The 27,534-nt window shown below is 31.9% G+C and overlaps 2 protein-coding genes across 2 annotated transcripts in view; one reads left to right on the forward strand and one right to left on the reverse strand.

The window, feature by feature from the left end:
• LOC106457615 (protein obstructor-E-like) overlaps window positions 1–12,861 on the forward strand; it is a 14,939-nt gene extending 2,078 nt beyond the window's left edge. Inside the window, exons 2-5 of the mRNA XM_013917051.2 lie at window positions 4,501–4,722; window positions 7,471–7,659; window positions 9,877–10,039; window positions 11,760–12,861. Of these exons, the coding sequence (XP_013772505.1) occupies window positions 4,501–4,722; window positions 7,471–7,659; window positions 9,877–10,039; window positions 11,760–11,949 (764 nt within the window). The 3' untranslated portion in view covers window positions 11,950–12,861. The remainder of the gene's footprint in view (window positions 1–4,500; window positions 4,723–7,470; window positions 7,660–9,876; window positions 10,040–11,759) is intronic.
• Window positions 12,862–16,364: 3,503 nt separating this feature from the next.
• Window positions 16,365–27,534, reverse strand: part of LOC106457616 (ras-specific guanine nucleotide-releasing factor RalGPS2-like) — a 59,842-nt gene continuing 48,672 nt past the window's right edge. The window contains exons 13-17 of the mRNA XM_013917053.2: window positions 23,014–23,080; window positions 22,525–22,624; window positions 20,368–20,460; window positions 19,577–19,774; window positions 16,365–17,472 (exon numbers count right to left, since the gene is read on the reverse strand). Of these exons, the coding sequence (XP_013772507.2) occupies window positions 17,428–17,472; window positions 19,577–19,774; window positions 20,368–20,460; window positions 22,525–22,624; window positions 23,014–23,080 (503 nt within the window). The 3' untranslated portion in view covers window positions 16,365–17,427. The remainder of the gene's footprint in view (window positions 17,473–19,576; window positions 19,775–20,367; window positions 20,461–22,524; window positions 22,625–23,013; window positions 23,081–27,534) is intronic.

Here is a 27,534-nt window from a genome sequence, read left to right on the forward strand (position 1 = left end):
ACGGCTAGCGCAGATAGCCCTCGTGTAGCTTTGCGCGAAATTCAAAAACAAACAGGCATTGAAGATAGCCCGAAGTAATTTTACTCTCAAACGAACAAACAATCAAAATTCACTGTATTGAATAGTATCGTTATCAAATAATACAATATCTTCAGACATTTGTATTATATTATTAGTAGCCTGTATTTTGTATCTTTTTTCACTTTTTCAGCCTTGAGCAATACGTTACCTCAGATTAAATTTCACAAATATAGCAAGCAAACCAAGAATTATTTTTCCGTTATTAGCCTTATCTAGAGTGTATTTTTAGCCGCGACATAATGTCTCATATAATGGCTCTGAGTTTTTGTTTTGTTTTCAAGTACAAACTTTTAGCTCGTAACTCCATATCTTGGCCGATTTGAGATCTAATAACAACCGCGTCTATTGAGTATTCTCTCTTGTTCTTTCTGTCTTTATCTCTTAGTCGTGAGTTGCTTCTTGAGTTGATTACAAACCTATAGTCTTCCACAGAATATACAGGGTAATATTTAATATTTAGGTAATATTTAGCAGTAGTATTTTTATCTTGTGTTGAAATAATCGACTGTTTCAGCATCTTGCTTCTGGTAATGCAAGTCCTCATTTATTGACCATTATAACTTTGATCGTGTTAAGTTATTAAAAACAAAAGAACAAATTGATTAGCTCTTGTGATGTATTTCAATCGAAAACATCATCATAGTTCCGTGTTCGTTCTTTTCTTTTATTCATTTTTAATAAGTTATTTTGGAATAACTAGTCATTGAAGCAACAAAGACGTTGCACGACATGCACCAGTCATCCTTTGTATAATTGTACTGAACCCCTCAAAAAAGTGGTCTGTGAAAGTAGTTAGGCTTATGTGTCAGAGCAACGAGTAAAATTGTCAACAACACGCTTAATATGCTGTTTAAAAGCTTGTTCCTGCTTGCCACTTATAAATAACTTACATTTGTAAGAGGAAAATTGTACGTCAAAAGAATGATGTTTCTTGTTTAACTATATTAATATACGTGTGTGTATATATATAGCTAAAACTAAATATGTATACAAACCTAGATTTTGGCCGTTATTCGGTCAATGAAGACCTAAAGTTATTGTTTTGCATATACGGGAAATTGGGCGTTAGAAATAAAAATGAAAGTTCAGAGAGAACAGTGGGTCTGCTATAATAAGAATGCCTGAGTTGTTGCGTTGCGAAAGCCTATCTGAAAAAAAAAAAAAACAAGGAACACGTGTTTTACTTTTAAGTCGTGTGTGTGTGTGTGTGTAACTCTTTGTAGGTATTTGTCTCATTTTAATGTGGCGTAACCTCATGTTTGGGGATTTATAATTTTATAATATGCATATTCATATAAATTTACTATGCATTAACTTATTATAAAATTGAATGTAACACAGGCTTGTATATTAAATATTTCAACGTACATGTTCCATACTACTAAATAGTTGTTGTAAAGTTGTTTGATTGGTTGAAGTTAAGCACAAGGCTACACAACGGGCTATCACTGCTCTGCCCAACACGTATATCGAAATCCAGTTTCTAGCATTGTAAGTCCGCAGGCATCACGCTATCCCACTGAGGGCAGATTTTAAAGATTAAAGTACTTGTATGTCACCTTTAAACAACCTCCAAACAAGCCAAAGGAAAACAATTTTCATTTCAATCCTCGTTAAATCATTATTCATATTTTCGAGTTTTCGCAGTATTTACCTTACACTTGATCATTAGTTGACAAAGAAAGACGGTAACTAAGCACATAATTTAAAAAGTGTTAACCAAAAGACACTTTGCATTTTAATGATTTTACTGTGTTTTTAACAGGTGACATCAGAATAAAAAAAAATATTTCTTTATAAAAGTTCCCAATAGATGGCAACACATAACGATAAACCTGCAAAATACAGAATAGTAGCGAAGATATCGGGCAGTACCTGGCAATATTTTTGGAAATACAAAACTGTTTAGTTTAAGAGTTATTAATTAGTTTATTTAGTGATTTAATAAAATAACTGATTTTTTCTGTGTGGACTTTGACTAAAAGGAGACAATTATTTAAAGCTCTGAATACAACTGTGGTAACCCATAGGATAACGAGATTTTTATATACATTTGACTTGTTTTGAATATATTATTTTAAAACAAGTGGATTGTGTGCTGTCCGTTTATTTTTGACATTTAACGCCAACAAATCACAGGCACCTACTGTAAAAAATCCGGTCCCATAAACCTGACAAATATAATGCTATATTTTGAACGGTAATATACTCGTGCTACGCGTAGCATTAAACATCACTTTCGGTAGGTATTGACTTAACGCATTTTGCTTCTGGCATCTTCGATCAGTTGATTTCTCATTCTTGGTAATATTCCTATTTGTTTTAGAGCAAAGCCACGTTAAGCAGGCAATAGAATCTCGGATTTTAGCGTTGTAATGTCGGTAATAAGGTGGCAAATTGAAATGGGCGCCAACACAAAACATTGTCTGATTGTTTATCCAATTATGCTAGATCCTTTAGGGGTGGGGCTTCTGAATTCATCTACTAAAATGTATACGCAATTGGATAAACCAGTTCTTCACATCAGTATTTACATACATATATATAATTTGAATAGTTATCCCAAATTTAATGAAGTATGGCATAGTGTATTACAATAAATATCTAGCCTACCACCACATATCAATTTCTGCTTGTACATAAATATGTTGCTCATTTACTTTAACCACTTCGTGAATTTATCAATTTTCTTTCTGAAATATAGTAAAATTGTTCTTCTATACGGTATGCCAAAAATTAATCAGAACGAGTTAGATACTTGTATCAAAACTAAAAATTAATCTGATAATCAATGTAGCTAATTAGATAAACTTTCAAGGTCTAACATTGCCTAGTGATTAGAGCGCTCGACTCTCAACATGTGGGTTGTGGGTTTGAATCCTGTCACTGAACTTGCTCGCCCTTTCATTCGGGGTGGGGGGCTATAATATGATAGTAAATCTTACTTTTTATTGGTAAATAAAAAGAGTAACCTAAGAGTTGCGATAGGTGATGTCGAATGGCTGCCTTCTCTATAGTGTTCTCACTTCTAAATTAGGGTTACTAACATTTGCTGACGCTATATTCATGAGATTTTAAAGGAGGTTTTGTTTACGTTTTAGTACACTGGACAGTCTCGGGTAATGGACAAGATGGTTTATGCAAGCTGGCCTATGAAAGAAAAAACACTTTGTTTGTGCTAAATATGTCCAATAATTTGTAAATTTTGTTGAATCTGTAGGTAAGGGTCAACGATCGGAAGAATATAATTAAAAAACTGAAATGTTATAGTATCTAAATATGTTTTGCTAGGCTAGTAACTTCCTTTGCCCTACATAACTGGTATTTTAAAAAGCCAAGTCAACTAAATATCCAAAAGGCTTTTTCAAGAAGTGGGATATAGGTTGACTGAAGGCAGGACAATTGTTGTTAGACTTCATTCATGTGAAAATATCCAGTTTCCTCCAGTCATGTGCCGTTCAAATGTAAATTACGTACATTGGAAAAATATATTCTTGTCTCATTTTGTTATCAGACTAAAATGAAGATAGCGTTTTTCAAAAGAGAGCAGTAGTAGTAGCAAGGAATAACAAATTGTGTGAAAGATCAGGTTTGATGAATTCATTATGTTAGATACACAAATCACGCATTAAAAGAGTAGACGATGGGGTTATTTCGGTCATATTAATATATAAATCGTATCGAGGACGTTGGCAGAGAACCATTATTAACTACGAGTATCAATGCGGTGTTAAAACGAGAAAATCATGTTTAGTATAGAAGTATTTCGGAACAATGGCCCTTATCAAACAAGGGGACTAAATTAGCCGTCAGATCTTTGGAAGTGGAATTTTAGATCTGGTAAGTAATTATAATTAAATTAAATTAACTGCTTCCATTTATTTACAGGCTACTAGTGGTTAGCATTCCTGGGCTGTGAATTCGAAAGTTCTCTGTTTGTGGCCCATTTTCGAAAAACGCGCTCCACTCTTTGGGACTATGGGTGTGTTATAAGAGTAGCTGTCACATCCAATTATTCGATCAGACAAGAGTAGTTCAAGAAGACTTGGTGATATTTGCTATTGGCTAGATTCATTTCCTTTAGAGTTTAGTCACCAGTTGAAAATTAGGAACAGCTGTGCGCAGATGGCCCTTGTGTAGCTTTGTGCGAAATACTTAAAAAACATATAAATATACATATATATAAATTGAAAAATTCAAGGCCATAACCTAAATGAAATGTTTGGCTACATCAGTCACATTCGTGATGTGAAATAAATAAATAAATCCCTCCTACCAAAAATTCTGAGCCCTTGCGATCATATAAATAGTGTTAACATACAGTCTTTAATGTGTATTAAAATTCACGTGAAAAGAACTATGAAGTATATTCTCTGGCAACATTTAGTTTTACGTCTTTCTAACATATGTCTCTTTCAGGTTTAGCACAACAACGAGGTAAAGACAGTGCTTGTGTGTATGATAATGGACAATTTCCACACGAAGACTACTGTGATTATTTCTACGACTGTATAGATGGCGTTGCCACCTTACAGCTATGCCCTAATGGTCTTGCATTTCTTGGTAAAGGGCGTGGCCTTCTCCAAAGTTGTGATTATCCAAAGAGGGCTGGTTGTCCAGACGGAAAGCGTGTGATGGGACGTAAGTAGAGAACGTTTTTCCCACCCCCTTTTTTTTGTTACAATTAATAAATGAGGTGAATGCACACTGAATTTTATGACGTTGTTTTGAATATATATATTGTGTAATTTAGAGTTTTTTAATAGAAAAGTCAGTGTTGCTTATTTATGTGAAAAATCATGAGTAAGGAAATTGATGAAAATGTATTTTTTCATTTTTTAATGTTTTTTGTGCTTAAATTTGAGTTCTTACAAAGTAGTGAACGAGAACAATATATTGGTTTTTAAGTTTCATAAAAAAATAGTTGTTATGACACAAAAAATAATTATATCACAAAAATCTTCGTAATTTAGTTTCACTTGGTTATTATTCTGTATTCGAATTAATAATTGTATACCTTTTTAGAACGACCATCCTCCAATATATTATAATTTATATTACCGTGTCGTTAATTTAAAAACGATTAATAAAAATTGACTTTTATCGTTATGCTTACTAATAACACTGCTAAACAAAAAAAAGTTTCTGTCTATCTTTTATGAAAATAGCTGTTCTTGACTAATTTTGGGGCGAAAATTACGAAAATCATAATGTTTTTTTTTCATATCGGGTCGGGTTTTTGAAATATTGTACCCCTGCCTTGAGACTTGTACACCACATAGCTTGCAATTATTGATAAGTTATGTAAGAAAAAAAAAGAAAAATTAAGAATTAAAGTTTACTTTATTCTATGAATAAAACTATTACAAAGCATATTTAAAAACTGTTAAAAGTTGATTTTTTGTGACTTCCGTTTGAATACTGAGTCACTTTCACGCTTGAGCATCCAGCAGTAATCCCCCATCATAGGCTGAGCTTCATATACCTTGGTAGTTCTTCTCTATTCTCGTAATATCTTGGTGAAAACATTCACTATGCTCACCTGAGACATCATCAAGATTTTCAGGGAAAAACTCTAAATGACTGAGCAAAAAAATGTGTTTTTAATGACATCCGTGCACCACTCTTTTAATCTGGATGCCAGCAGTTCAGACTGTGACTTGGATAGATACAAGTCTCTTGCTAAGTCATGTAGATCAGCTTGGTTGAGGAAGTGGGGTTCATTGGATTTAGGAGGACATAATTCATCATCTGTGTCATTCCCATGTGCTGATGATTCATCAGAAGACGAGGATATTATTTTTTTGTCAGTTGGTGGTGTGGGAACTGTAAGTTCTTCATTGTGAGGAACTGGCTTTATAGCTGAATCCACATCTGGATACTGAACTTTGTGCCTATTATTTGCTGTGATTCCGGTTATAATGGATTGATAGAAATAACAGTCATTTACATGGTTTTTGGGTTCACGCCAAATCATAGGTACTGCATGTGGGACGCTCTTATTTGGCCCGGCATGGCCAGGTGGTTAAGGCACTCGACTCGCAATCTGGGGGTCGCGGGTTCGAATCCATGTCACACCAAACATGCCAATCCCACTATACGTTGGTAAAAGAGTACCCCAAGAGCTGGCGGTGATGACTAATTGCCTTCCCTCTAGTCTTACACTGCTAAGTTAGGGACGGCTAGCGCAGATAGCCTTAGTGTAGCTTTGCGCGAAATTAAAAAACAAACAAACGCTCTTACTTTACCATTGAACCATTCCCTCAGACTTACTGCACAAGAATTGCTGCAAATGTGGAGTGCCCAACTCTTATTTTGATCCCCAACATGACAACCAAAGTAACAGAAGTATGCTGTCTTGAAACCAGGTGTAATATGTCTGCGTTGCGAGCTTGGTATAAAAATACTACAAACACAACATAATGAATCAGGTTGATTTAAGCAACCTCTTGAATAATTTATTTTCATCTTATTAGATCTGAAAAAAAAAGATAAATAAAATTAGCATATGTTATTATAAGATATATCTATGAAAAAGACAAATTATAATATTATATCATGCCATGAAGCACCAATATATACCCATGCCCAATATTGCTTCATTACCCACTTTATATTGAAAATCTAAACTTTATATGCAAAACTGATGTTTAATTCTGTAAATATCTCTACCAATTCAATAAAAAACAATGATTTTAGAGAAAATATGAATAAAGCATGATGATCACTACCCCGGATCTACCCCCTACCCCCACATGTACCACCGTCCCTTATACTAAAAACAAACTGGACCCATTGTGCAAAAAATAAGTTCGTTTTCGTAATCAGCACCCTCAAATTAGTAAAGAATGATACTTGTTTAGTATGATAGTTATTGACCAGTATAATAGGTTAAAGGGTAAATATTCCGAATTTTAGATTTTCCGCTGAGCCACTGGGGGGCATATACATAAGGAATTTAGCTTATAATACTAAAAACTGGGTTTCGATACTCATGGTGGCATAGCACAGATAGCTCACTGCGCAGCTTTGTGCTTAAGAACAAGCAAATTTTGTGTACAAACCTTTAGCTGCAAACACTTCTTCCTCTTCTGGTTTGAACCCGGAGTTTTCTTTTCAAAATCTTTACAACCTCTTTGGATATCCTTATTTTTCCCAAAAATAATATTGAGTGACTTGCAGTAATCATAGTATTTAATAACTTTGTTTGTAAATATGAAGATATCATACTTCTGTTAAAAGAATGTATTGAATGACTTCTGAAAGTGAACGTATGGCCTATATCAGTCTGTCAAATAAATCCTGTTCTTGTCTTGCTCACTCTCGTAATTTCCGAGTAAATCTTAGAAGAACTGTGTGTGTAATTATACTCCACTTTTACATTTACAGAAAGCCCTATCTCAACGGAAAATTGTAACTGGCTATGGGGAAGATTTCCCCACAAAACAAGCTGCACACGTTATTGGGAGTGTTGGAACGGCACCTACACCCTCAGAAATTGTGGATTTTCCCTTCTTTACAGCACTGAGAGTGAGTCTTGCGATTGGCCAGAAAACGTTCCAGGTTGCCAGCAACACCGTAAGTAATGAAAAACTGGCGAAGAAGTATCACAAACTGCTAGAAACTTTAATGAACCAGTACTAAATTTGACAATTCGTTAAGGCCGTGTGGTAAAGTACAAAATTATCAAAAATGGTGATACTTAATCCTATATCTAGAACAACATACTACTCTTGTGGTGTCAATATTTTAATTTCGAGGCTTATTTGAACAATATCAAAGACCATTAATAATACGTAACTTGGCTTTTGAAGGGCATAAATAAATGTAATTTAATCAAAGAGATGTATGTACAAAGGCTAAAAAGCCGTTGTTCATATTGCACAAAGGTATCAACTATATGTAATGATAACACATGGCAGATCTCTTCATGAATAACACTGGGTTTTCTGCTCAGTATAACCAACCTTACAGCATATAAAGGCTTTTTCCATCACGTTTTCCAAGTGAAGACAATGTGATGCTACATGAGTGAGAGAGCTAGGTCCCTAGTACAACGCCCCTGCTTGGCGGTGAATCCTACATATCCTCTTCACCTTGGGCACCTCATGAACCACTAGGAATATCTTAAATTTATAAATGTTATAACGAAACTAACTTTTAAAGAGAAGATTATTGTGTTACAGTTGCATTTGAGATTTGTCAACGAAAAATGTTTCTGCTACTAACCTTTAACAACCATATTGGATATACAAGACTGTTTGGTTTAAGAGTTATTATTTAATGATTTAATATTTAATTGCTATTTAGTTTTCATAACAAGAGTGTTAACGGTTAATTGATTTAAAAGCGATGTTTATGACAAATTTCGTTACATAACTCTGTACGAGTCCTACGCTGTGTATGCAGTTTAATTGTTGTACTAGGCTTTCGTAATATTGTTGACGTCATCTTACTTGAAGCTTCTAATATTGTTGTCACTAGAGGAATAGATATTCTAGATTTTTCTGTCGCATGTTATAAATACGTACAGATACAGAGAGGAAGTGAAGAAAGCAAGTTAAGTGAGAGATAATTACACAGATCTAGATTGAGTGATTGCCAGTTTAGTCGTGACAGGCGATTTCAGAAGAAGTTAAAGTAAGTTAGTAAAAGTGAAGTAAGATTGGGTGATTGTTAGTTTAGCCGTAACGGGCGATATTTTAAAGTAAGTTTCACAGTTTAATAGAGATAAGGAGAATAATTTGTCTTGTCAAAGGGTGTTCTAAAGTAAGTAAACCCGTTTGTGTGGACTTTGACGAAAAGGAGACAATTATTTAAAGTCCTGAATAAAACTGTGATATTCTATAGTGTAAAGAATTTTTGTACATACATTTGACTGTCCATTTATTGCCAACAAGTCACTGACACCTACTGTAAAGAATCCGGCCACATAAAACCCGACAAACCAAAACCTCAAGTGATAGAACCTTCTAGATTATTTGCAAGTTATATTAATTTTTTGAATTTCCAGTAAAATGTTTTAAATTTAAAACAGCTATAATATTTCGCCTAAATTTTAAAGTTATAGTTAAAACTACGTTTAAGGTAGGGGGCGGGGGTTCATAACCTTGATCAATACTTGAAAACCCCCAATTACTTATGCTGCTGGTACAAACCACCTGACAGTAGAGTTAACCATTAGAAATCGACATTATAGCCTGACAGGAAACTATTACAGGATTATAATACTGAATACCAAATCAACCATCTTTCGAAAGCTGAAAATTGTAACAATTTTTCAGCAGTTATTAATATTTATTTTGGCAACAATGATATCATTTCAACAAGTACTAGTAGAAAACAATGACAATATTTTTGTCATATAAACTGAAGACCAACTAGTAGCATCAATAAAAAAAATACCAGCGCGATAGCTTCACCAAGAAAATTTGCATTTAGTTAGAATTTGCAAAGTTATACAAATTGCATAATAACATTAAATAGACGTATGAAAGACGTCATGGGGAGGGGGTGTATAAACGATCCCCTCTTTTTGAACCACAAATAAACATTAAATTCCATGAGACGTCATATTTACCTGTAGGTTAATGGCAAAGTATTCAAAGTTACTGAACGGCCAGCCAGCGGTTCCTTTCTCAGTACTATTGAATGGGCAAAACGTAATAATGATAAAAATGAAGATTCTGACCAGAATAAATATTTCATAATTATAGGTGGAATTATGCATATCCGTTTTTATTACTAACACAGATTATTATCATGATCATCAAGTCAATCCTTTCTGTTTCGTAGCGACCTGTAAAAACATTGCCAACGGAGCAGTCCCTATTGAAAACAACTGCAAGAATTTTTGGCAGTGTATTGGAGCTTATCCTTTTCTCCAAGAGTGCCCTGCTGGTCTAGCATTCGATCCCCAGTTCTTAAGCTGTAGGTTAGCCACGACTGTTCCTGGATGGTAAGTAGTTTATTGCATGATCTTATTTTATTACCTGTTTTTAAAATGCCATGTTCAACGAAACCCGTACACATCTCTTAACTTTTACTGCGTCATTTGTAAATGAAAAAGCGTTATTAAAGCCATGGTTACTCGCCAAGAAAAAAAACGTTTCTGACTTTATAATGAGTAAAATGATATTTGAAAAAAAAGTCACTTGAGTCTACTCAAAATTATGTATTTTGTCTGGTTAATTTGGACATTAAGCCAGTTAGAGCGAGAGAAATGTAATTTATTTACATAATACAATCAAAACCATAAAACATTTTATTATGGTGAAAAGTAAAAAAAAACAGCTAGCTACCAAACACAAATTAATAATTTAACAAAAATACAAATAATATTAGATGTTGAGTTTAAATTCCTTATATATCATATTCAAACTAAAATCTTTGTTCAACTTTTTAATTCTAGCCTGTTAATAACAAAAGGTGGGACATTTTATTCCTAAAAAAAAAAAGGATACAACAATGAACAATCGAACTCTATGTCTTGGAGTGATAGTTTTACAAACGATCACAAGAGGGAGGTATAGTGCATTTGAATAAAACTTGGTTAATAAACCGTTACGTCTCTGGTCGTTTATTAATTTCCGGTATAAATTCTTCCCGAGGAACTTCAGCGATACAAGTCATTTCTTAAATAAAACTAGTTTATTCTTTCTCAATACAACTTTGCAATACACAATTTCCACAGTCACTTTAACTAAAACACACGCTATAATTCACAACGATTCACGCATTTTACTTACGACTTGACTGACTCGATTATCTGTCTCTATATCTCCCTATCGACAATTATTCACGCAGTCACTTAATTTGCCGGCTTATATACTAAAATAGAGGGCGCGTAGAAAAGAGTAGAGTTGCTGGGAACAGTCATGATCCTTCTAGAAACCCATGACGTGTTGCCAGCGTCACGTGACTACCGCTGTCGTAACAAAACCTTATTACCCTTTTAATAAATTCAAGAATTAATAAACAGCTGTAATGACGATTAATGCATGTAATGACGCTAGGTGTATTTAACCCACCTGGTTATATAAAATAAGTCACTCAAACAGGGAGGGTTTTTGATATTTCGCTACCCTAAACAAGATTTTAAAATGTCATTCCTGTCGGTCGTAAATTTTAATTTTAGCAGACCTATCTGCGTCTTATTAATTTTAGATTTAGAAAACCAGGGTTTTTCTCGTCTTCATTATTGTTGTTGAAAATGTGTGAAGTACTTCTTTTAGGCCTAGTTTCTTGAATACAGTAGAAGCGTGTTTTGTGTTTAAAGTGATTATCTGACAGTGTCTGCGTCTATGAAAACAATTTCCGAATCAATATGATTTGAAGAATGATATAAAGTGAGCGCAACATTCTATTGAAAGTAATATTTTGCCGCCCTAGACTATTCTCTAAACATAGTTTTCTACTCGACTGGTAGAATCAAATCCTTATTCTATTTATCGAAATATCTCATGAAATAAATTATTGAAATAATCTCACTTTATTCCTTTTTGTTTTATTATCTTCTTTAGAAGGCAGATTTATAAGCATGCCCAAGAAATTTTCGTATTTAACCAGGAATGTTCTGTTCTGTTCTTATGGTAACTTTTTGTTTTGTAATTAATTAATTTTTGATCTGCTTACAACAATTTTATTGTTTTTTTACGCCTTTCTTTTCGTTCTTTAAGCGAACCACCCCCCACGACAGAAGCACCAGAAGAGGAAGAGCGTCCAGCTTCTGGTAATCGTCGTCGTACTGGTGCTGGCCTACAAAGACAAAATTATCAAAGTTTGGACACAAGCAGTGCCAACCAAACGCCCCTTCAAAACAACCGCGTAAATGACAGACCACAGTTCAGGACAGCACCTGGAAAATGATTGACTAACGACATTTAATCACGAATTAAAAATTAAATTCAAGAAAGCCAATTTAAATAAATTTTCTAAGAAAGCTGAACCTGATCATGGTATCATCACAAGAGGTCCGGTACTTTTCTATGTATAGTATCCTAACTCTTACCTTTAGAGGGGGGACATTAGTTAAGCTTTAATCCTATGCTACTTCTTATAGTCAATGTTTAGTAAAATAACATTGTGTTTAATGTTGTTTTTATACATCGTGTTTTATACTCGCGACTGTCCCCTTCTTATAGTCAATGTTTAGTAAAGTAACATTGTGTTTTATGTTCGCGACTGTCCCCCTTAAAAGGATTGAAAATTGCGATTTTAATCATTAATCATTTTTGTGGCTTCTTCGTTTAATTCGTCACGAGTATTTCTCAAACACTTATCAGTAATGTATCTTAAGTTTTATTAATACAGTAAAAAAAATCATTTGTGATACTTAATCACACTACATCATTCTCATCTAAAATCTAATCAAATCAGATCAGATTAGTGTTTTTTTCAGTGTTCCCATTATTATATTTAAAAGAAAATTTTACTTTATTTGTGGCATCTTGTCACATTCGTAACATTGAAAAAGTAATCCGTTTTATTTGCCTATACTTCATATTAAAATGTGAATAGAGGGCATTACTATAATTTTTCATTTTCAACAATCACATATTTCTATGCGAGAATGTTACCTCTACTTATTCTTCGAGTTTTCGTTTTTGAGTAGCTTCGTTCTGCCATATTTAAAGTTTTCTTTTTGGAGGGAGGGGATTGTGAGGTATATATTAAATTAAAATATCTTTATATTACAAACTGATTTTCTGATCTTCTCATTTTAATCATCGTTTGTACACATTCTGCATTAATATTTGTAAATAAAAGCAATGAAAAGCAGCACTGGTGTCCTTGAGACAAAATTGCTATTCCACAGAATCTAGCACTTGACACTGGTTAACTTTGCCAGTAAAAACAGCATCAGATTTGGTAAAATCTGTGAAGAAGTAATTAAACTTCAAATATAGGCAATTACCACTTTAACTGTATGGAAAAAAACAACAATGCATCATACTTAAAGCTTGAAAATTTCTGACACCTGTTTGCAGCAATAATAAAAAAAGAAAATCTCCTGTCTCTACTGTTTCCAAATCTATTATTCTTCAATTTGTTGGACCTTTAACACAATGCATAAACTATTCTGTCATTAGTAATAGTGGAGGTTTAAAAACGTAAATGAAGTTTAGTAACAAAAACATTGATTTCAAACAACATTTTAGATATTTATTTCCTACTTTTTGGTGTTATGGTCACAAAAAGCAAATCAACATTCAATGACACACACAATCAACAGTTTGTAAAAAATAAGTTGTACAACAAAAAATACAAATTATAGTTAGGATCTCACTCAAGAAATATGAAAATTACTTAAACAGAATAAAATAGTTGCAAGCCAATTCTTGAAAAAGGAAAGGTGTACTTCATATAGGAATGACTTCATTAAATCACTTATGGTGAAGTGTTGTTACTGTTACATAGTTCGTATATGATGACTAACCAAAAGTCCAAAAATAAATGCATTTATCTCTGTTTAAAGCTTGAATCTATTTTACAAGCACAAAATGACAAATTAATTTTTAAATATATACATATATAGAAAGTTAGGACACATACGTGGGTAGCAACAAAGCAAAACAGAGACTAAACAAAAAATGAGAATTTCTGGGGTAAAAGTGGTAGTTAAATTGAGCAGTAAATTTTCTGTTCAACAAAAATAACTAATCCATAAACAAAGACTCAAAGAAATTGTCTAAAACTTGGAACCAAAAATTACAGTTGAGAACTACACATGGGCCTCTGTACTTCTCCATGATATTCTCCATCAACCTACACTAACAAAGCCTACCATAATACTAGCTTTGTACCATAAAGCTATCCCACAGCATGGTAATGTAATTCAATGTAGATTCATGATGTTAGGAAAATATGTAGGTTCCAAAAAATCAATTAAATACAAAACCCTATAACATAGGATTTCATAATTCAAGATTGAGTTCTTAACCCTCAAATTACAAACTTATTCTCATATCATTCACATATTTCATTAGATTGGATATATTTTATGCTTTTCTGTGTTAAAACACTCAAGTGTAAATACATGATCAGAAAAATAGTTTTTCTTTAAGTTAAATACATAGAGAATGACAGCAGAATTAAAAGCAATAGTGGTGGTATTTTTTTCTGTTTAAGTCATATGATATTAGGGACTATAAGCAAAAAACGTCCTTGGGCCCACAAGCAATTTGGTTGATTAATAGTTTTGAAATATGTGTTTAAAAAGCCAGATGGGGTTTGCATAGATCACACTGATAATCCTAGGATTAATTTGTTCTGGGAACAGAACAACTATATATATCCTTCTCAAAGCATAATTTCAATAACAAAGCTTGTACTTGTGTCAAAACAGTTAAAAATGTAGTAATGAAATTAGTAGTTGAAAAGATGGGATGTATGAAGCTAAAATTGGAAATAGATAATCCACTATTCCATTGACACGTTATTGGTTGACTGGGACAGAACAAATACTCCCCAAGTTGTTAGCAAATGGTCTACATCTGCTGATGTCACAATCCTATGCACTTTCAAAAAGACCTTTATTAGTACCTCCAGATCAAAAAAATCTTACCCAAGTAATAAACAGTGATAAAAGTATTCAGAGGTTTGTCAAGTATATGGATAGAAAAAAAAAGGAAGACTAAATAATTAAGTCAACAATTCTGTTTATGGATACTTTAAGTTAGGATGGCAAAGGCTAACTAAATCTACAGATGAAATCACCATATTCTTGTTGATTTATGTTCAAAAATCAACAAGAAAAAATGGGTCTGTCTTACAACACCTGGAAGGCAATCTATGGCTAAAACCACAAGACAAATGTATTCTAAAAACTCAAATACAGCTAGGCTAGATATAAAATTTAGCTATTGCTAGAAGAGGTTAATAGGAATGCACCCAATGTAAGATATTCATGATTGGATCAAGTCATTCATTAGCTCTGAAGAAAAAAAGCCTAAAGAACACATACATACAAATGGAAAAGAATGTCAAAAAGATATTTAAAATCAGACTCAACAAGTTCTGATTCACAACTCCTGCTGTTTTGGGGTTTGAAACATGAGAGCTTATAGGTAAATTTTTGAAACCAATCAGTATCAAAGGCTAAAAACATCTGAGGAGTCTTCAAATTTGACATCTTTTAACAATGATATGATGGAAACACCACTCAAAGTTCAGTATGTTTCAAAAACAAATTTATCCAAATTATTGGAACTTCAGATGTTAAAAAAAAAAGTTTTAGAAACCAAAGCTGTACAAGATTTAGGAAGGAGTTGGACAGTATTGGTAACATATCTCACACACCCCTTCTCCAAATTTCAAAGAAATCAATAAGTGAAAAGTTGTGATATAGAAGTTAAGTCCGAACTTTTCAAATCATGCATCAGAAACAAGAACTTAAAAGGAAAGTTAACAACTTAAAAAAAAATCTCCTTGTTGATGTGCAAGAAACCAAGAGTTTGGATCATTACAAACAGAGAACAATTAACACCATAATGGGTAGTAGTAGTAGAAGTAGAAGATAGCTCCCATGCCTATAAAACACCCTTTGGCATCAAACTTAATGGAATTGTCATAGCAACAAGCATGACAGAAGAGAAATCACCAGATGTACAATGGCTTGAAATATAAATCAAATTTATCCTGCTTATGTGATTAATTATGACTGTGTTGTAGATGTTTATTAACATTTTTAAATTTTCCTGTAGGAAGTAATCCAACAGACACCAGAAAATTCCTAAGTTGATCATAAAATAAAAGTTAGAACAGGTTTTTGTGTTAAGTTGGAAATGGTTGTCTTTATGCAAGCCTTTCACTACAAAAAGAGATAAAATTATCTGGCCATTATCAAGAAAAACTTGAAAATTTACATTCTTATAGAAAAATTAAGATTATATCAATCATAAAGGCTTTACAGTTTTCAAAGAACACTCAGCTGGATAGTTCCCTGAAAACTTACTACTTGGAATAAAAGATAAAAAGTTTCAGATAGTTTGATGATTATTAAAAAAAATCAAGCATTTAGAATAAAATTATTTATAACTTTTCTTAACAAGTTCAATTCCATGATTTTTAATAAAATACAGAGTGTAAGAAATTGTAAAAAAGCACAAACTGTGGTTGAATAACTGACAACTCTTAAAAACAACAAAAAAGTTTCTCAACTAGATATTTTTATGTCATTTGATGATAACTTCTTTTAAATATTAAAAAAAGTCTACAACAGCTATTTTTACAAATGATTTTACAATAATTTCTTTTAAAAATAGTTACATAAAGAAGTCACTTTTTAATATTTCTTCTTTAAAAAAAAGTTAACCAGCAAAACTGTCTCAAAGATTTTCAGAAGTCATTTTAAACATCTCACACAAAATCATTAGAACATAAAAATGAAATTACCGAGATGTTTTTATATAAACACAGTTAGTGCTAACAGAAGCCCTTAAGGCACATTCCTTTCTTCTTTGTAAGCAGAGTAATAGTTAAAATTCCAGTTAAGGCCGCTTAGCATTACTGTACAGGCACACACTATCACACACCAATATATATACACACATACATACATATGTATCAAAATTTACACAGAACAGGGGAATTTCTTTCCCCCCTACACACTCCCAAGTCTCACATGTGAGATAACGTTTTACTTCTTGACTCTCTCTTAAGAGAAAAATATGGCATTCGATAAAGAAAACACTTAAAAATGTTTTACATAACTAATGTATTTATATAATATATATATACATTTTCATTTAAGACAAAATTAATCATTCAAACCTACACTGTTCCTCATCAGTTTGGAATTTGCATCTAATTTCTTGTATTGTTACTATATCACATACTCACTGAAGTCATTTGATATATGACAGACATTTTTCAAACTTATCTTTAGAGTGAGTACTTTTCATACATGTCAAAGAACAGTTTCACTTTTGTACTAAATGGAAACAGTAAGTGAAGAAGAGAGCTGATTTAAAAAAAAAAGGCTCTTGAAGAAATAAGCAATACAACTGCTCATTTAGTATAACACATTAAACTGCCCTCTTAGGAGATTCACAATTAATTTGAACTTATGACTACCAAATTAAATTTTTTTTTTTTACTAATAAGCAGAAGTGATTTCTCTTAGAGGTGTTAATATCCTACTGTGAATTTCCTACTTGGAACATTCAGCAAAGCAATTTTTTTTAGAAAGTGAGGTCATACTGCTTTCTTCAAATGCAACAACCTATCCATGGGATTTCACCTCCGTTTTCCATGGAGGATTTAGACTTTATTGAAGTGCAAAAACCAGTTTTTATATAAATCTTGAGCATCAAGTGTCGTTTTGTCATTCTTCCATTGATATTTTTATTCTATCACTCCTTCATCAAATGTCATCAGGTTTGCTGGAGGCTTAAAAAAAAAAATAATGAAAACTTTAATATTACATACCACTGTATTCCCAAAATAACCTTATGAAACAAGTCTTGATCTGTTTGGTTCAACTTCTATTTTATTGCAATATTATAAAATCAATAACCTTATTTTTTAGATCAAATATTTCACAATTCTCAGGATTTTTCAAAGTTTAATGTATTTAGTATTTTTACCTGAATGGCCAGGTAAGAGACTGCTAAAGTTCAGACATAAGACATCACAAATTTAGACCAGAGGGAACACAATCAGCCATTACCAACTACAACATATGCTGTTATTCCGAGCCAAATAGTATGATTGACTATCACAGTTATAATGTCCCACAGCTAAAAGTGTATTTTTAGTGGTGGCATATCTTACCTCGTATATATATATATTTATGGCCCAACACTGCTCTTAGTTCAGTGCAGTTCTGGTTTTAGATAAATAATCCAAACTCCTCAATATCAGAATTATGAATGCTCACAATCTTAACATTTAATAATGGAAAAATTTCTCAATGATGAGTCAAAGGCCATGTCATAGTGTTTATTGACTCATTCATAATTTTATTGAACTACTATTTCATGTATTTATGTCAATAAGTTTGGTATCAAACTAAGATTATAATTCAAATTTTAGTATTATACATTATTTAATTTCTTAATTTAAAAGTAAATATTAAAAAACACAGTTAAACATCAATTTTTGTGTGTCATGTGGTATGTTGAATATAGAACTAGTTAAAATTAGATCTGTGTGATCTATAGTTTCATACGAATTAAGAACTCAAATTACCGATATTGACAAGCTAGAATATAAAATAAGAACCTCGTATCTTTTCTATTTACTGATATATCACTCATGTAAGGAATAAAACATATATATACACACACACATTTACTTCAGTATATGACATGTGAATAACCATTCAAAAGTTCAAAATACTAGTCTACTAAAACACAGCCAAGACATGTCACTTTGTAAAGAATAAAGGTCAGTTTAATATCATTGGGTACAGTAACATGAGTGCACGTGTGCTGCATCATTGTAACTTCTGTATTGTTAGTCAGGTATGGCTGAAAGGTCAGTATGATAAAAATAATTATACATATATATATATATATATATATTTTATATATAAATGTATAATGTTATGAGATTTAAGCTATTTAGTCTAAACATTTATGTTTTCATGTTATAATTTGTTATCATTCTAGAACGAAAGAGGCATAACTTTTATTTATTTCCTAATCTTTTATGGTGATAGGTAAATCTATCGCACCTATACAGAGATTCATTAGTGAAAATAACAGATAAAATATAAAGTTTTTTTTCTTAACAAACATTTGATAACCATCTGGACATTATAATGATTTTGCATGTGAATTTTGAAAATTTTCTGATGTATAAAAGTATTTTTAATTTTAAAATGAATATTACTTTGCATGATAGACAGGCAACATGCAAAAAGAAAAAAAAAGACACGAGACAAACATTGCCTAACAAACTTCAAGACTTAATAAAAAAATAACTGATATTTTGTATATGAAAGCATTATAATTTTACTCATAATCTACCAAATTTTGTTAACATGCCCTTAGTAATTTCAAAGTTATAGCATGAAAACTACAACAAACAAAATGGTTACGAGGTCGGTCCCAAGGACCAAGCCAGTGCTGAAAGAGTTAACAGACATTCATCATGTATTACAGAAAACTAGTCTTTGAATGTTGACTGTATATGCTGCATTGCATTTCTAACCAAAGTTTTGAAGTATATTCACACATTAGACACTTTTTTTTTCTATTTTAACTTTCTTTTCCAAGCTTGTGACAACTAAAAACCTAAAACCCTTCAAGACTTTCCATTATATTTCTAATGATTTTGATATGTATTTCTTAATGTAGATCTAGAAATATAAAGTTATTGTAAGTTCTTATAAGTTATAAGGCTTAAGTATATATTATCGTGGTGCAAAATAAAACTTTTCTAAATGTTACCCAGGCACAGTAATAGTTTGTGTGTGTCTATGAGATTTTTGGCTAGAGCAAGTAAGTTATTTCAGAAGAAGTCTAACAGAAATAAGACAAAGCTCTACCTGCTCTTGATATTGTTTGGTAGCTTCGTGAAGATAGTAGCACCACTCGAGTGCCTTAAGTTGTGTACCAGCTCGGAACTTGTAGATATTTCCTTTCAAAGGATCACTCAATTGGAAAGTATCAGGCTGACGAGGGTTTTCACTCCGAACAACCATCCAGTCAACAATTGATGTTATCTTGCTAGGAGTGGACTTGAACTATTTAAGGACAATTATTAAATATATGAAACATCATGATTCTAATCCAAACCCTTCATTATGTGATAACAGTCAACAATTTTGTGCATTTGTCAAGAAAGGCAACATTTCTTTAATTTATACTACAAACAATTGTTTAATAACACATATACAAGAGAAAGGTATAAAGTTTTTATCTAGAAATCAAATACAGGGAAGTCCAAAAAATTTCCTCTACCATGATATTTCTAACTCCCACTCTTTGATTTTTCTAAGCCATATTTACATTTCACCAACTGTATTTTTCTTTTTTGGTAAGTAGTGGAGATGTCACTAATTCTATAAAAGATATGTTAAGTGAAATATCATGGTGATGCACGACTATTGTATCACAGTATTCTTGGTTCAAATGAAATTTCCAATTTTCTTGATGAAATACAGAATTTCAAAATGCTATTCAACTAGAACAGAAATATATAAAACAAGGAGGGTAAAATATTATAAGGAGAGTAGTGAGCAAAAAATATTTTAGAAGGAAATTGGAGTAAGTTGAGTAATTTTTATTATATATATGTTACAGAAATCAAATTCAAAAGCAATAGGTCAAAACTTACATCTGGCCTGTCATGTCCTTTAAGAGTTTTTGGAGAGAAGTAAATCAAGGATGTTCCCCAAAGACTCACCCAATATCTCATCCATGATGACACCTAAAAAGACCTAATTCTTTAACGTTTTTACTTGTAAACAAATAACATGATCAGTATTATGAGTCTATTTTCTTCACAATATTTCTTTTTCTGCATTATTAAAAATCAATTTCTCATAAAGTGACTTCATAGCTGCATTGACAAACTAGTTAACTTTCAGAGAATTCTGTTATCTGGCATTGATTTTACATATTCATCATGGCAATAAGTGCACTATTTTGAGTAAAAAACGAATTTCAAAAATGTTATTACTATGGTTTAGGTTTGAGAGAGTCCTAATTAGAATTACTTAGTTACTAATAAAAAAAAAAGTGCAATAAGTCAATTATGAAACTTTTCCTTTAATTAACTTCACTATTATTTAAACCAGTGTTTCTCAACAACTGGTCCAAGGGATTTCACAGAAAGATGATAAAGATTATTCATGTGTAAATGAAAATGTTTGTTGTAATTGCATTTTAGTGGTCAGTGACAGTTTAGGGAAGCAGCGAGCTAGCCCCTGGTATCAAAGGTTGACAAATGATGATTTTAATTACTCGTATTTTCTACTTTTTAAGCCATAAATATTTCAGTATCTAATACAAGTTAATATAAAAGTAGATTAAGAACTCTCACACAATTGATATTAATCCTTAATTACTTCTGTATTTGTATTTATGTCAAAGTTACTAAGGCTATTTGTCACCATCCCCAATTTTGAGCTACTAACCAGAAAAAAAGCGGCCACTCAGCAGCACTCTACTGCCCACACTATAGAATTGACTGTCACTCTTATAATGCATCTACAGTTTAAAGTGCAGGGAATATTTTGCAGTTCTGCATGGATTCAAACCTAGTTCACCAGCTTTGAAATTCAAAGTGTTACTACAGGGTCAACCCCCCACCCCCATGTTACTTTAAATTACAAGTTACTTAAAAAACCTTGCATATTTAATTTATTTGGAAAATTAAAAAAACAGAAAAATATTTTCAACAAATTATACTTTAATATTTATTTCAAACTTTTCTCACAAAGCTACACCAAGGGTTATATGCAGAAAGCTGTCCCTAATTTTGAATCAACAGACTATACAGAAGGCAGCTAGTCAGCAGCAACCACTGTTAACTCTTGAAATATTCACGTCAGACTAAATAGTTTAATGTGACCAAAACACTTGTAGTAAACCCATGGCCCCCAAAATGTGGAGTGCATTCTTACATCAATGGACTATGAATAACGAACCCTCAAATGAATAGTCTAAGTACACTAACCATTGTGCTATGGCTGACCCACTTTGGAAAGGAAATATGTTACCAACAGCCAGCTTATTCTATACGTATCCATTGAATACAAGCAATATATTTAACCCTCATAAATGTATGTATATATACAACCTTAAAACTGCATTTAACTTTTTTATTAAAATTTACAGTCATTAAATTGACTTATAACAATACATATTTTCCCCAAAAACAAAGCTTAAAAAGTCTATTAGTCAGTACAGTAGACATTGATAGAGTTACACTTAGTTTTTACCACTAAATAACACTTTTGTATTATATTTTATAGTTGATACTACATCTACCTGAAAAAAAAAAAAACAATTTTAAGAGAAATACATTTATAACATACAAAATTAAAGAACTAAGTTCATATCTGAGATTTTCAGACATGAAAAAATTTGGTAACAATGCAAATCGTCAACAGTGAAGAAATGTGCTTTCTTGTGTTTCTTAAGAAATGACAGATTATATATTTGATCGAAATCTCACATATTACTGGTTTCTTGTGTTTTTTAACAAATGACAGATTATATATTTGATCGAAATCTCACATACCACTGGTTTCTTGTGTTTCTCAACAAATGACAGATTATATATTTGATCGAAATCTCACATACCACTGGTTTCTTGTTTCTTAACAAATGACAGATTATATATTTGATCGAAACCTCACATACCACTGGTTTCTTGTGTTTCTTAACAAATGACAGATTATATATTTGATCGAAATCTCACATACCACTGGTTTCTTGTGTTTCTTAACAAATGACAGATTATATATTTGATCGAAATCTCACATACCACTGGTTTCTTGCCTTCCTTAAGCAAAGTTTTTCGTTTAAGACATCCTTGGAACCTCATTTGTCCCTCAATTAGTTCTGGGGTTAGCTCTTCCGACCCACTAATTTTATACAAAATAGGTAACAATGTAAACTACCATTCAACAAGCTAATAATGTAAATCACTTTTTATAAACTTAACTTTCTATATATTAGCAATTCATATTGATTTTAAGATATACTCCACTTGTATAAAAGTAACATGAAAACAAAAATTACATTAAATAACATTTACGAATTTATTATAATAATAATACTTCTGTTAGATTACTATGCAACATTTATATAATGTGAAGTGTAAACAAACATGAGTGGTGAATAAGAAAATCTTACACAAAAGTTAACCCTAACTGTACTTTTATCTAGATTTCAGTGACATCATATATAGATACAATTAAACTGACCAAAATATTCAACAAAACAACACACCAACAGTAATAAGGCCACATACCTGGTATGTTTCATTGGAAGAAACAAATCTGAACTTTCATCCATATGGTCCAGTCCATTGTTTATTTCTGTTGAAAATAAGAACAAACATTTTGATACTGCAAGTATGAAAACATTTAATAAAGAATGCCTATAACATAACGTTTTGGGACAACATGGTACCTATTGGCCCATCTCAGCTGTTCCATTCTCTAAACTAAACTAAAATTATTAATAAATAATTTTTTTTTTAATCTTAAAGCCAGCCCTTATCATTCATTTATTTATCTAATTTTTTCTTAACTCACTTCAATTTACTGCCTCCACAACATCTGAAGGCAACCCATTCCAAAGACCAACCACCCTGTGAGAAAAATAAAGATGTCTTAGCTGAAGATGATTCCTTCCTTGCCAAAATTGTGTCCCCTAGTCCTGCTATACTGACTGTTAAGTATGAAAAAAAAGATGATGCATCAACACTATCAATTCCCTTTATATTCTTAAACACCTCAATCAGATCCTTCCTAACTTCTTTTTTCAAGAGAAAACAGTTTGAGAGATTTCAGTCTCTCCTTCTATGATAATCCCTCCATCCCAGTAACCATTCTAATAACCCTTTCCAACAATTCAATGTCTTTCCTAAGGTAAGAAGCCCAAGACTGAACACAATATTCCAAATTTGGCCTAACCAGTGACCTGTACAATGGAATTATAACTTCTTTAGACTTGTATTCAACATTTCTGTAAATAAAACCTATAATCCTACTTGCCTTACCACTAGCAACAGTACACTGCTTGGATGGCATTAGAGACTATTCAACTATTACACCAAGATCCCTTTTTTTCATGACCCTGTTAAGGTTATTCCCATCCAAATTATACTTATAATTTAAATTATGATAATCTACATACATTATATTGCATTTATTATAATTAAAACCCATTTTCCATTTATTTGTCCAACTCACAAAATTATTTAAATTCTTTTGTAAATCAGCAGCATCCTCTTCACACCTAGCAACAGCTATTTGAAGTTAACAATAAATCTAAAATAAAATTGTTTCCAGTAGGTTCCTTGACTAATTGGTGAAGAAAGCCATCTTGAACAGTCTCCAAAAACCTTTCTCCATCATGGTTTGACTCTAGAATTTCCCAATCTATGTGTTTGAAATTAAAATCACCATAAGTATGACTTCATTAACAGCTGAAATCTTAATCTCATTGTAAAGTTTCTCATTGATTTCATCAGTTTCATTTGGTGGTCTGTAAAAAATCCCCACTAAAAGCATTTTCCCTTTATATCCACTAATAGAAACCCAAATGGATTCAATATCCTTGCTGTTACCTTTGATATCCGCAACTTGAACAGAATGTAACTCACATTTTACATGTAAAGCCACTCCTCCCGTCCTCTTAAATACTTTATCCCTACTTACTCTTTCAGCACGGGCTCGGTCCCTGGGACCGACTTCGTAAACATTGTGTTTGTTATAGTTTTAATGCTATAACTTTTAAATTAGTAAAAGAATGTTAATGAAATTTGGCAGATTATCAGTAAACATTACAATGCTTTCATATGCAAAATACCATTTATTTTTTATTAAGTCTTCAGGGTTGTAAAGCAATGTTTTTGTCATGTCTTCTTTTTTCACATGTTTCCTATCTATCATGCAAAGTAATATTCATTTTAAGATTAAAAATAATTTTATGCATCAGAAAATTTTCAAATTTCAAATGCGAAATCTTTATAATGTCCAGATAGTTATCAAATGTTTATTAAGAAAAAAACTTTATATTTTATCTAATATTTTCAGTAATCTTTGTATGGGTTCAGTAGATTTGACAGATCTTGCAACCACCATAAAAGATTAGGAAATAAATAAAAATTATGCCTCTTTCATTCTAGAATGAACACAAATTATAACACAAAAACAAATGTTTAGACTAAATAGCTTAAGTCTCATAACATTATACATTTATTACTTTATTATATTGACCTTTCAGCTGTGCCTGGCTAACAATACAGAAGTTACAAAGATGTGGCTCATGTGCACTCACGTTACCGTATCAAATAACATAAAACTGACCTTTGGTCTGTACAAAGTAATTTGTCTTGGCTGTGTTTTAGTGGACTAGTATTTTGTAATAAGTTCTTAAACTTATATTTCTTAAAACATAGAACTGTAACTAAAGAAGTAAAGCAAACAGTTATCTCTTCTAGTTCCAATCTTTGTACTCTGTTGCTGCTTAATGTAGGTTACTAAGCCTTTAAAAAGTTTGCACATGGTGGATATGAAACAAAATAATTTTTTTAGGTTTTATATATACATTTGAATTACTAAAAATAATAAATTACCATACCAATACCATAGAATTCCACTATAATTTATCTAGCTTAGTAACTAAGATGTATTTTAGTCTAAACAAATATGAAATGTCAAGCAGCCTAAAGACACATCCTATCTTGTTAAAGTATTGGTTCAAAAGAAAGAAATGTTGCCAAGCCTTTTAAAATGGCCGAGAAAGCCACTAGTGGACATTCTGAATTTCCCATTGGTTATTCATGTCATATAAAAAGTAAGTGTATATAATGGAAAGAGATGGGCGAGGTGCTACTGTGTTTGATTTATTACATGAGCAATATCTTAGCAAATAGAAAAGATATGTTCTAGCTTGTCAATATCAGTAATTTGAGTTTCTAATTTGTACAAAACTACAGACTTTGTATTTTGACTTCATAAACATCTAATTTGAACCAGTGCTGCATTCAACATATCATGTGACACACAAAATCTATGTTTATCTGTGTTTTTTAATATTTGCTTTTAATTTAAGAACTTCAGTAATATATATAGTACTAAAATTTGAATTATAATCTATAGTTTGATGCCAAAGTTATTGACGTAAATTCATGAAATAGTAGTTCAATAAAATTTTGAATGCGAGTCAACAAGATGACATGGCCTTTCAGTCATGACCCATCTCAAAAGGGTTAAACAGCCTGTAATCCTGTATTTCAAAGAAAGTTCTGTCATCAAAATCATCTATCTTTAACCATATTTCAGTTATTCCAATTATATCAAAATCCTTCATTCACACCAGTGTTCTAAAGTCATCTATTTCATTTCTTATATTTCTAGCATTACAATAGTAACAATTAAGCCTACCTTTATAACTACTTCTATACTCATTTCCTATGCTAAGCTTTTCTCTGCTTCTTAATCTTTTTTGCATTTAGTTTTCCTGGCCCTCACCACTGCCTTGTCCTAGTTTAAAACTTCCCTTATGGCTGAGTTAATAGCCATAGCCTCCTATCTTATTTAAATGTAAACCATTCATTCCAAAAGGCTCCCTTCTTCCACTGAATTGATCCCAGAAGTCCAACCAGCCAATCTGCTCATCATTACATAATAACCTAAGCCTAGCATTTAGCCCTAGTAAACTACTTACAAACATCCATTTCTTCACTTTCACAAATAGAATAATAATAATAATAATAAAACATTTGTATTTCCTCGATAATCCATGTTCTCAAAATATAATTCCTGAAAAGAATAATAGCTGAATATTATGCAAGTTTAAAAATTCAGCTGCCTGCTGTAACAGTTTCTCAACTAAAAAGTGTGTGAAAACCTCAACCAAACCAACTCATTGATAGAGTAACTGTTGAGAGATATCAATTTCCTTTATTATAACATGTTAAGAAACAAAATTAGATGAACACCACAAGTTTATAAGTGAAAATAGTAGGATGTATATCGCAATGACAGGCATGAAGGAACTATTCAAGGTATTTAGCTTAGAAGATGCAAATCTGTTCATATTACCTCAAAAAATAAAATGAAAAAGCAAAGCCTGGGTATGTGATATTTACAATATTTGTGGTCAATACTGAGCATGTTTGCAGACCTACAAAACTGCTCACAAAATATTTACAGCACAATTAAAAGATATTTTAAATCTAGTGTATATAACAAATAGTACTGGATCCACCTAGCTACCTTTAGACACTTACTTTGTTATGTAAGAGCAACAAAATAAATCCAACAAAGAATTCAGTGAATCCAAATTAGGCCTCTACACTGAAATTCACATTTTGGTGAAGAAAATAAATTAAATAAATAAATGACCAGTTAGTCCTCTGCTAAATAATAATGGATAATTAATTGTGACAATATGTCAAATTATCCAAACACAAATTGTTATAGGTTATTAGTGGTAAGTTAAGGATTATACATCAGAACCAATCAAACTGTTTACAATTACACCACTATATCAGGTCTACTCTATTTATTTATTTCACACTTCCAAGCAGCACTGATGAGTTGCTAATTCAGCAAAACTAGTCTGTTGCAATGGGAGTAGCAAATCAAAGAATAGATTAAGCCTCTACATCATTTCCTCACTGAAATTTGTTTTGATGAGGAAAAGAAATTCACAAATAAATGAAAAGAATTCAGTGAGTTATTATTATTGATTCATAAAAGTTAAATAAAATTCTGCATTTTGTGTGTGTGTGTGTGTGTGTGTGTGTGTGTGTGTG

Source organism: Limulus polyphemus, unplaced genomic scaffold, assembly GCF_000517525.1.
Source record: "Limulus polyphemus unplaced genomic scaffold, Limulus_polyphemus-2.1.2 Scaffold351, whole genome shotgun sequence".
Lineage (NCBI taxonomy): Eukaryota > Metazoa > Arthropoda > Merostomata > Xiphosura > Limulidae > Limulus > Limulus polyphemus.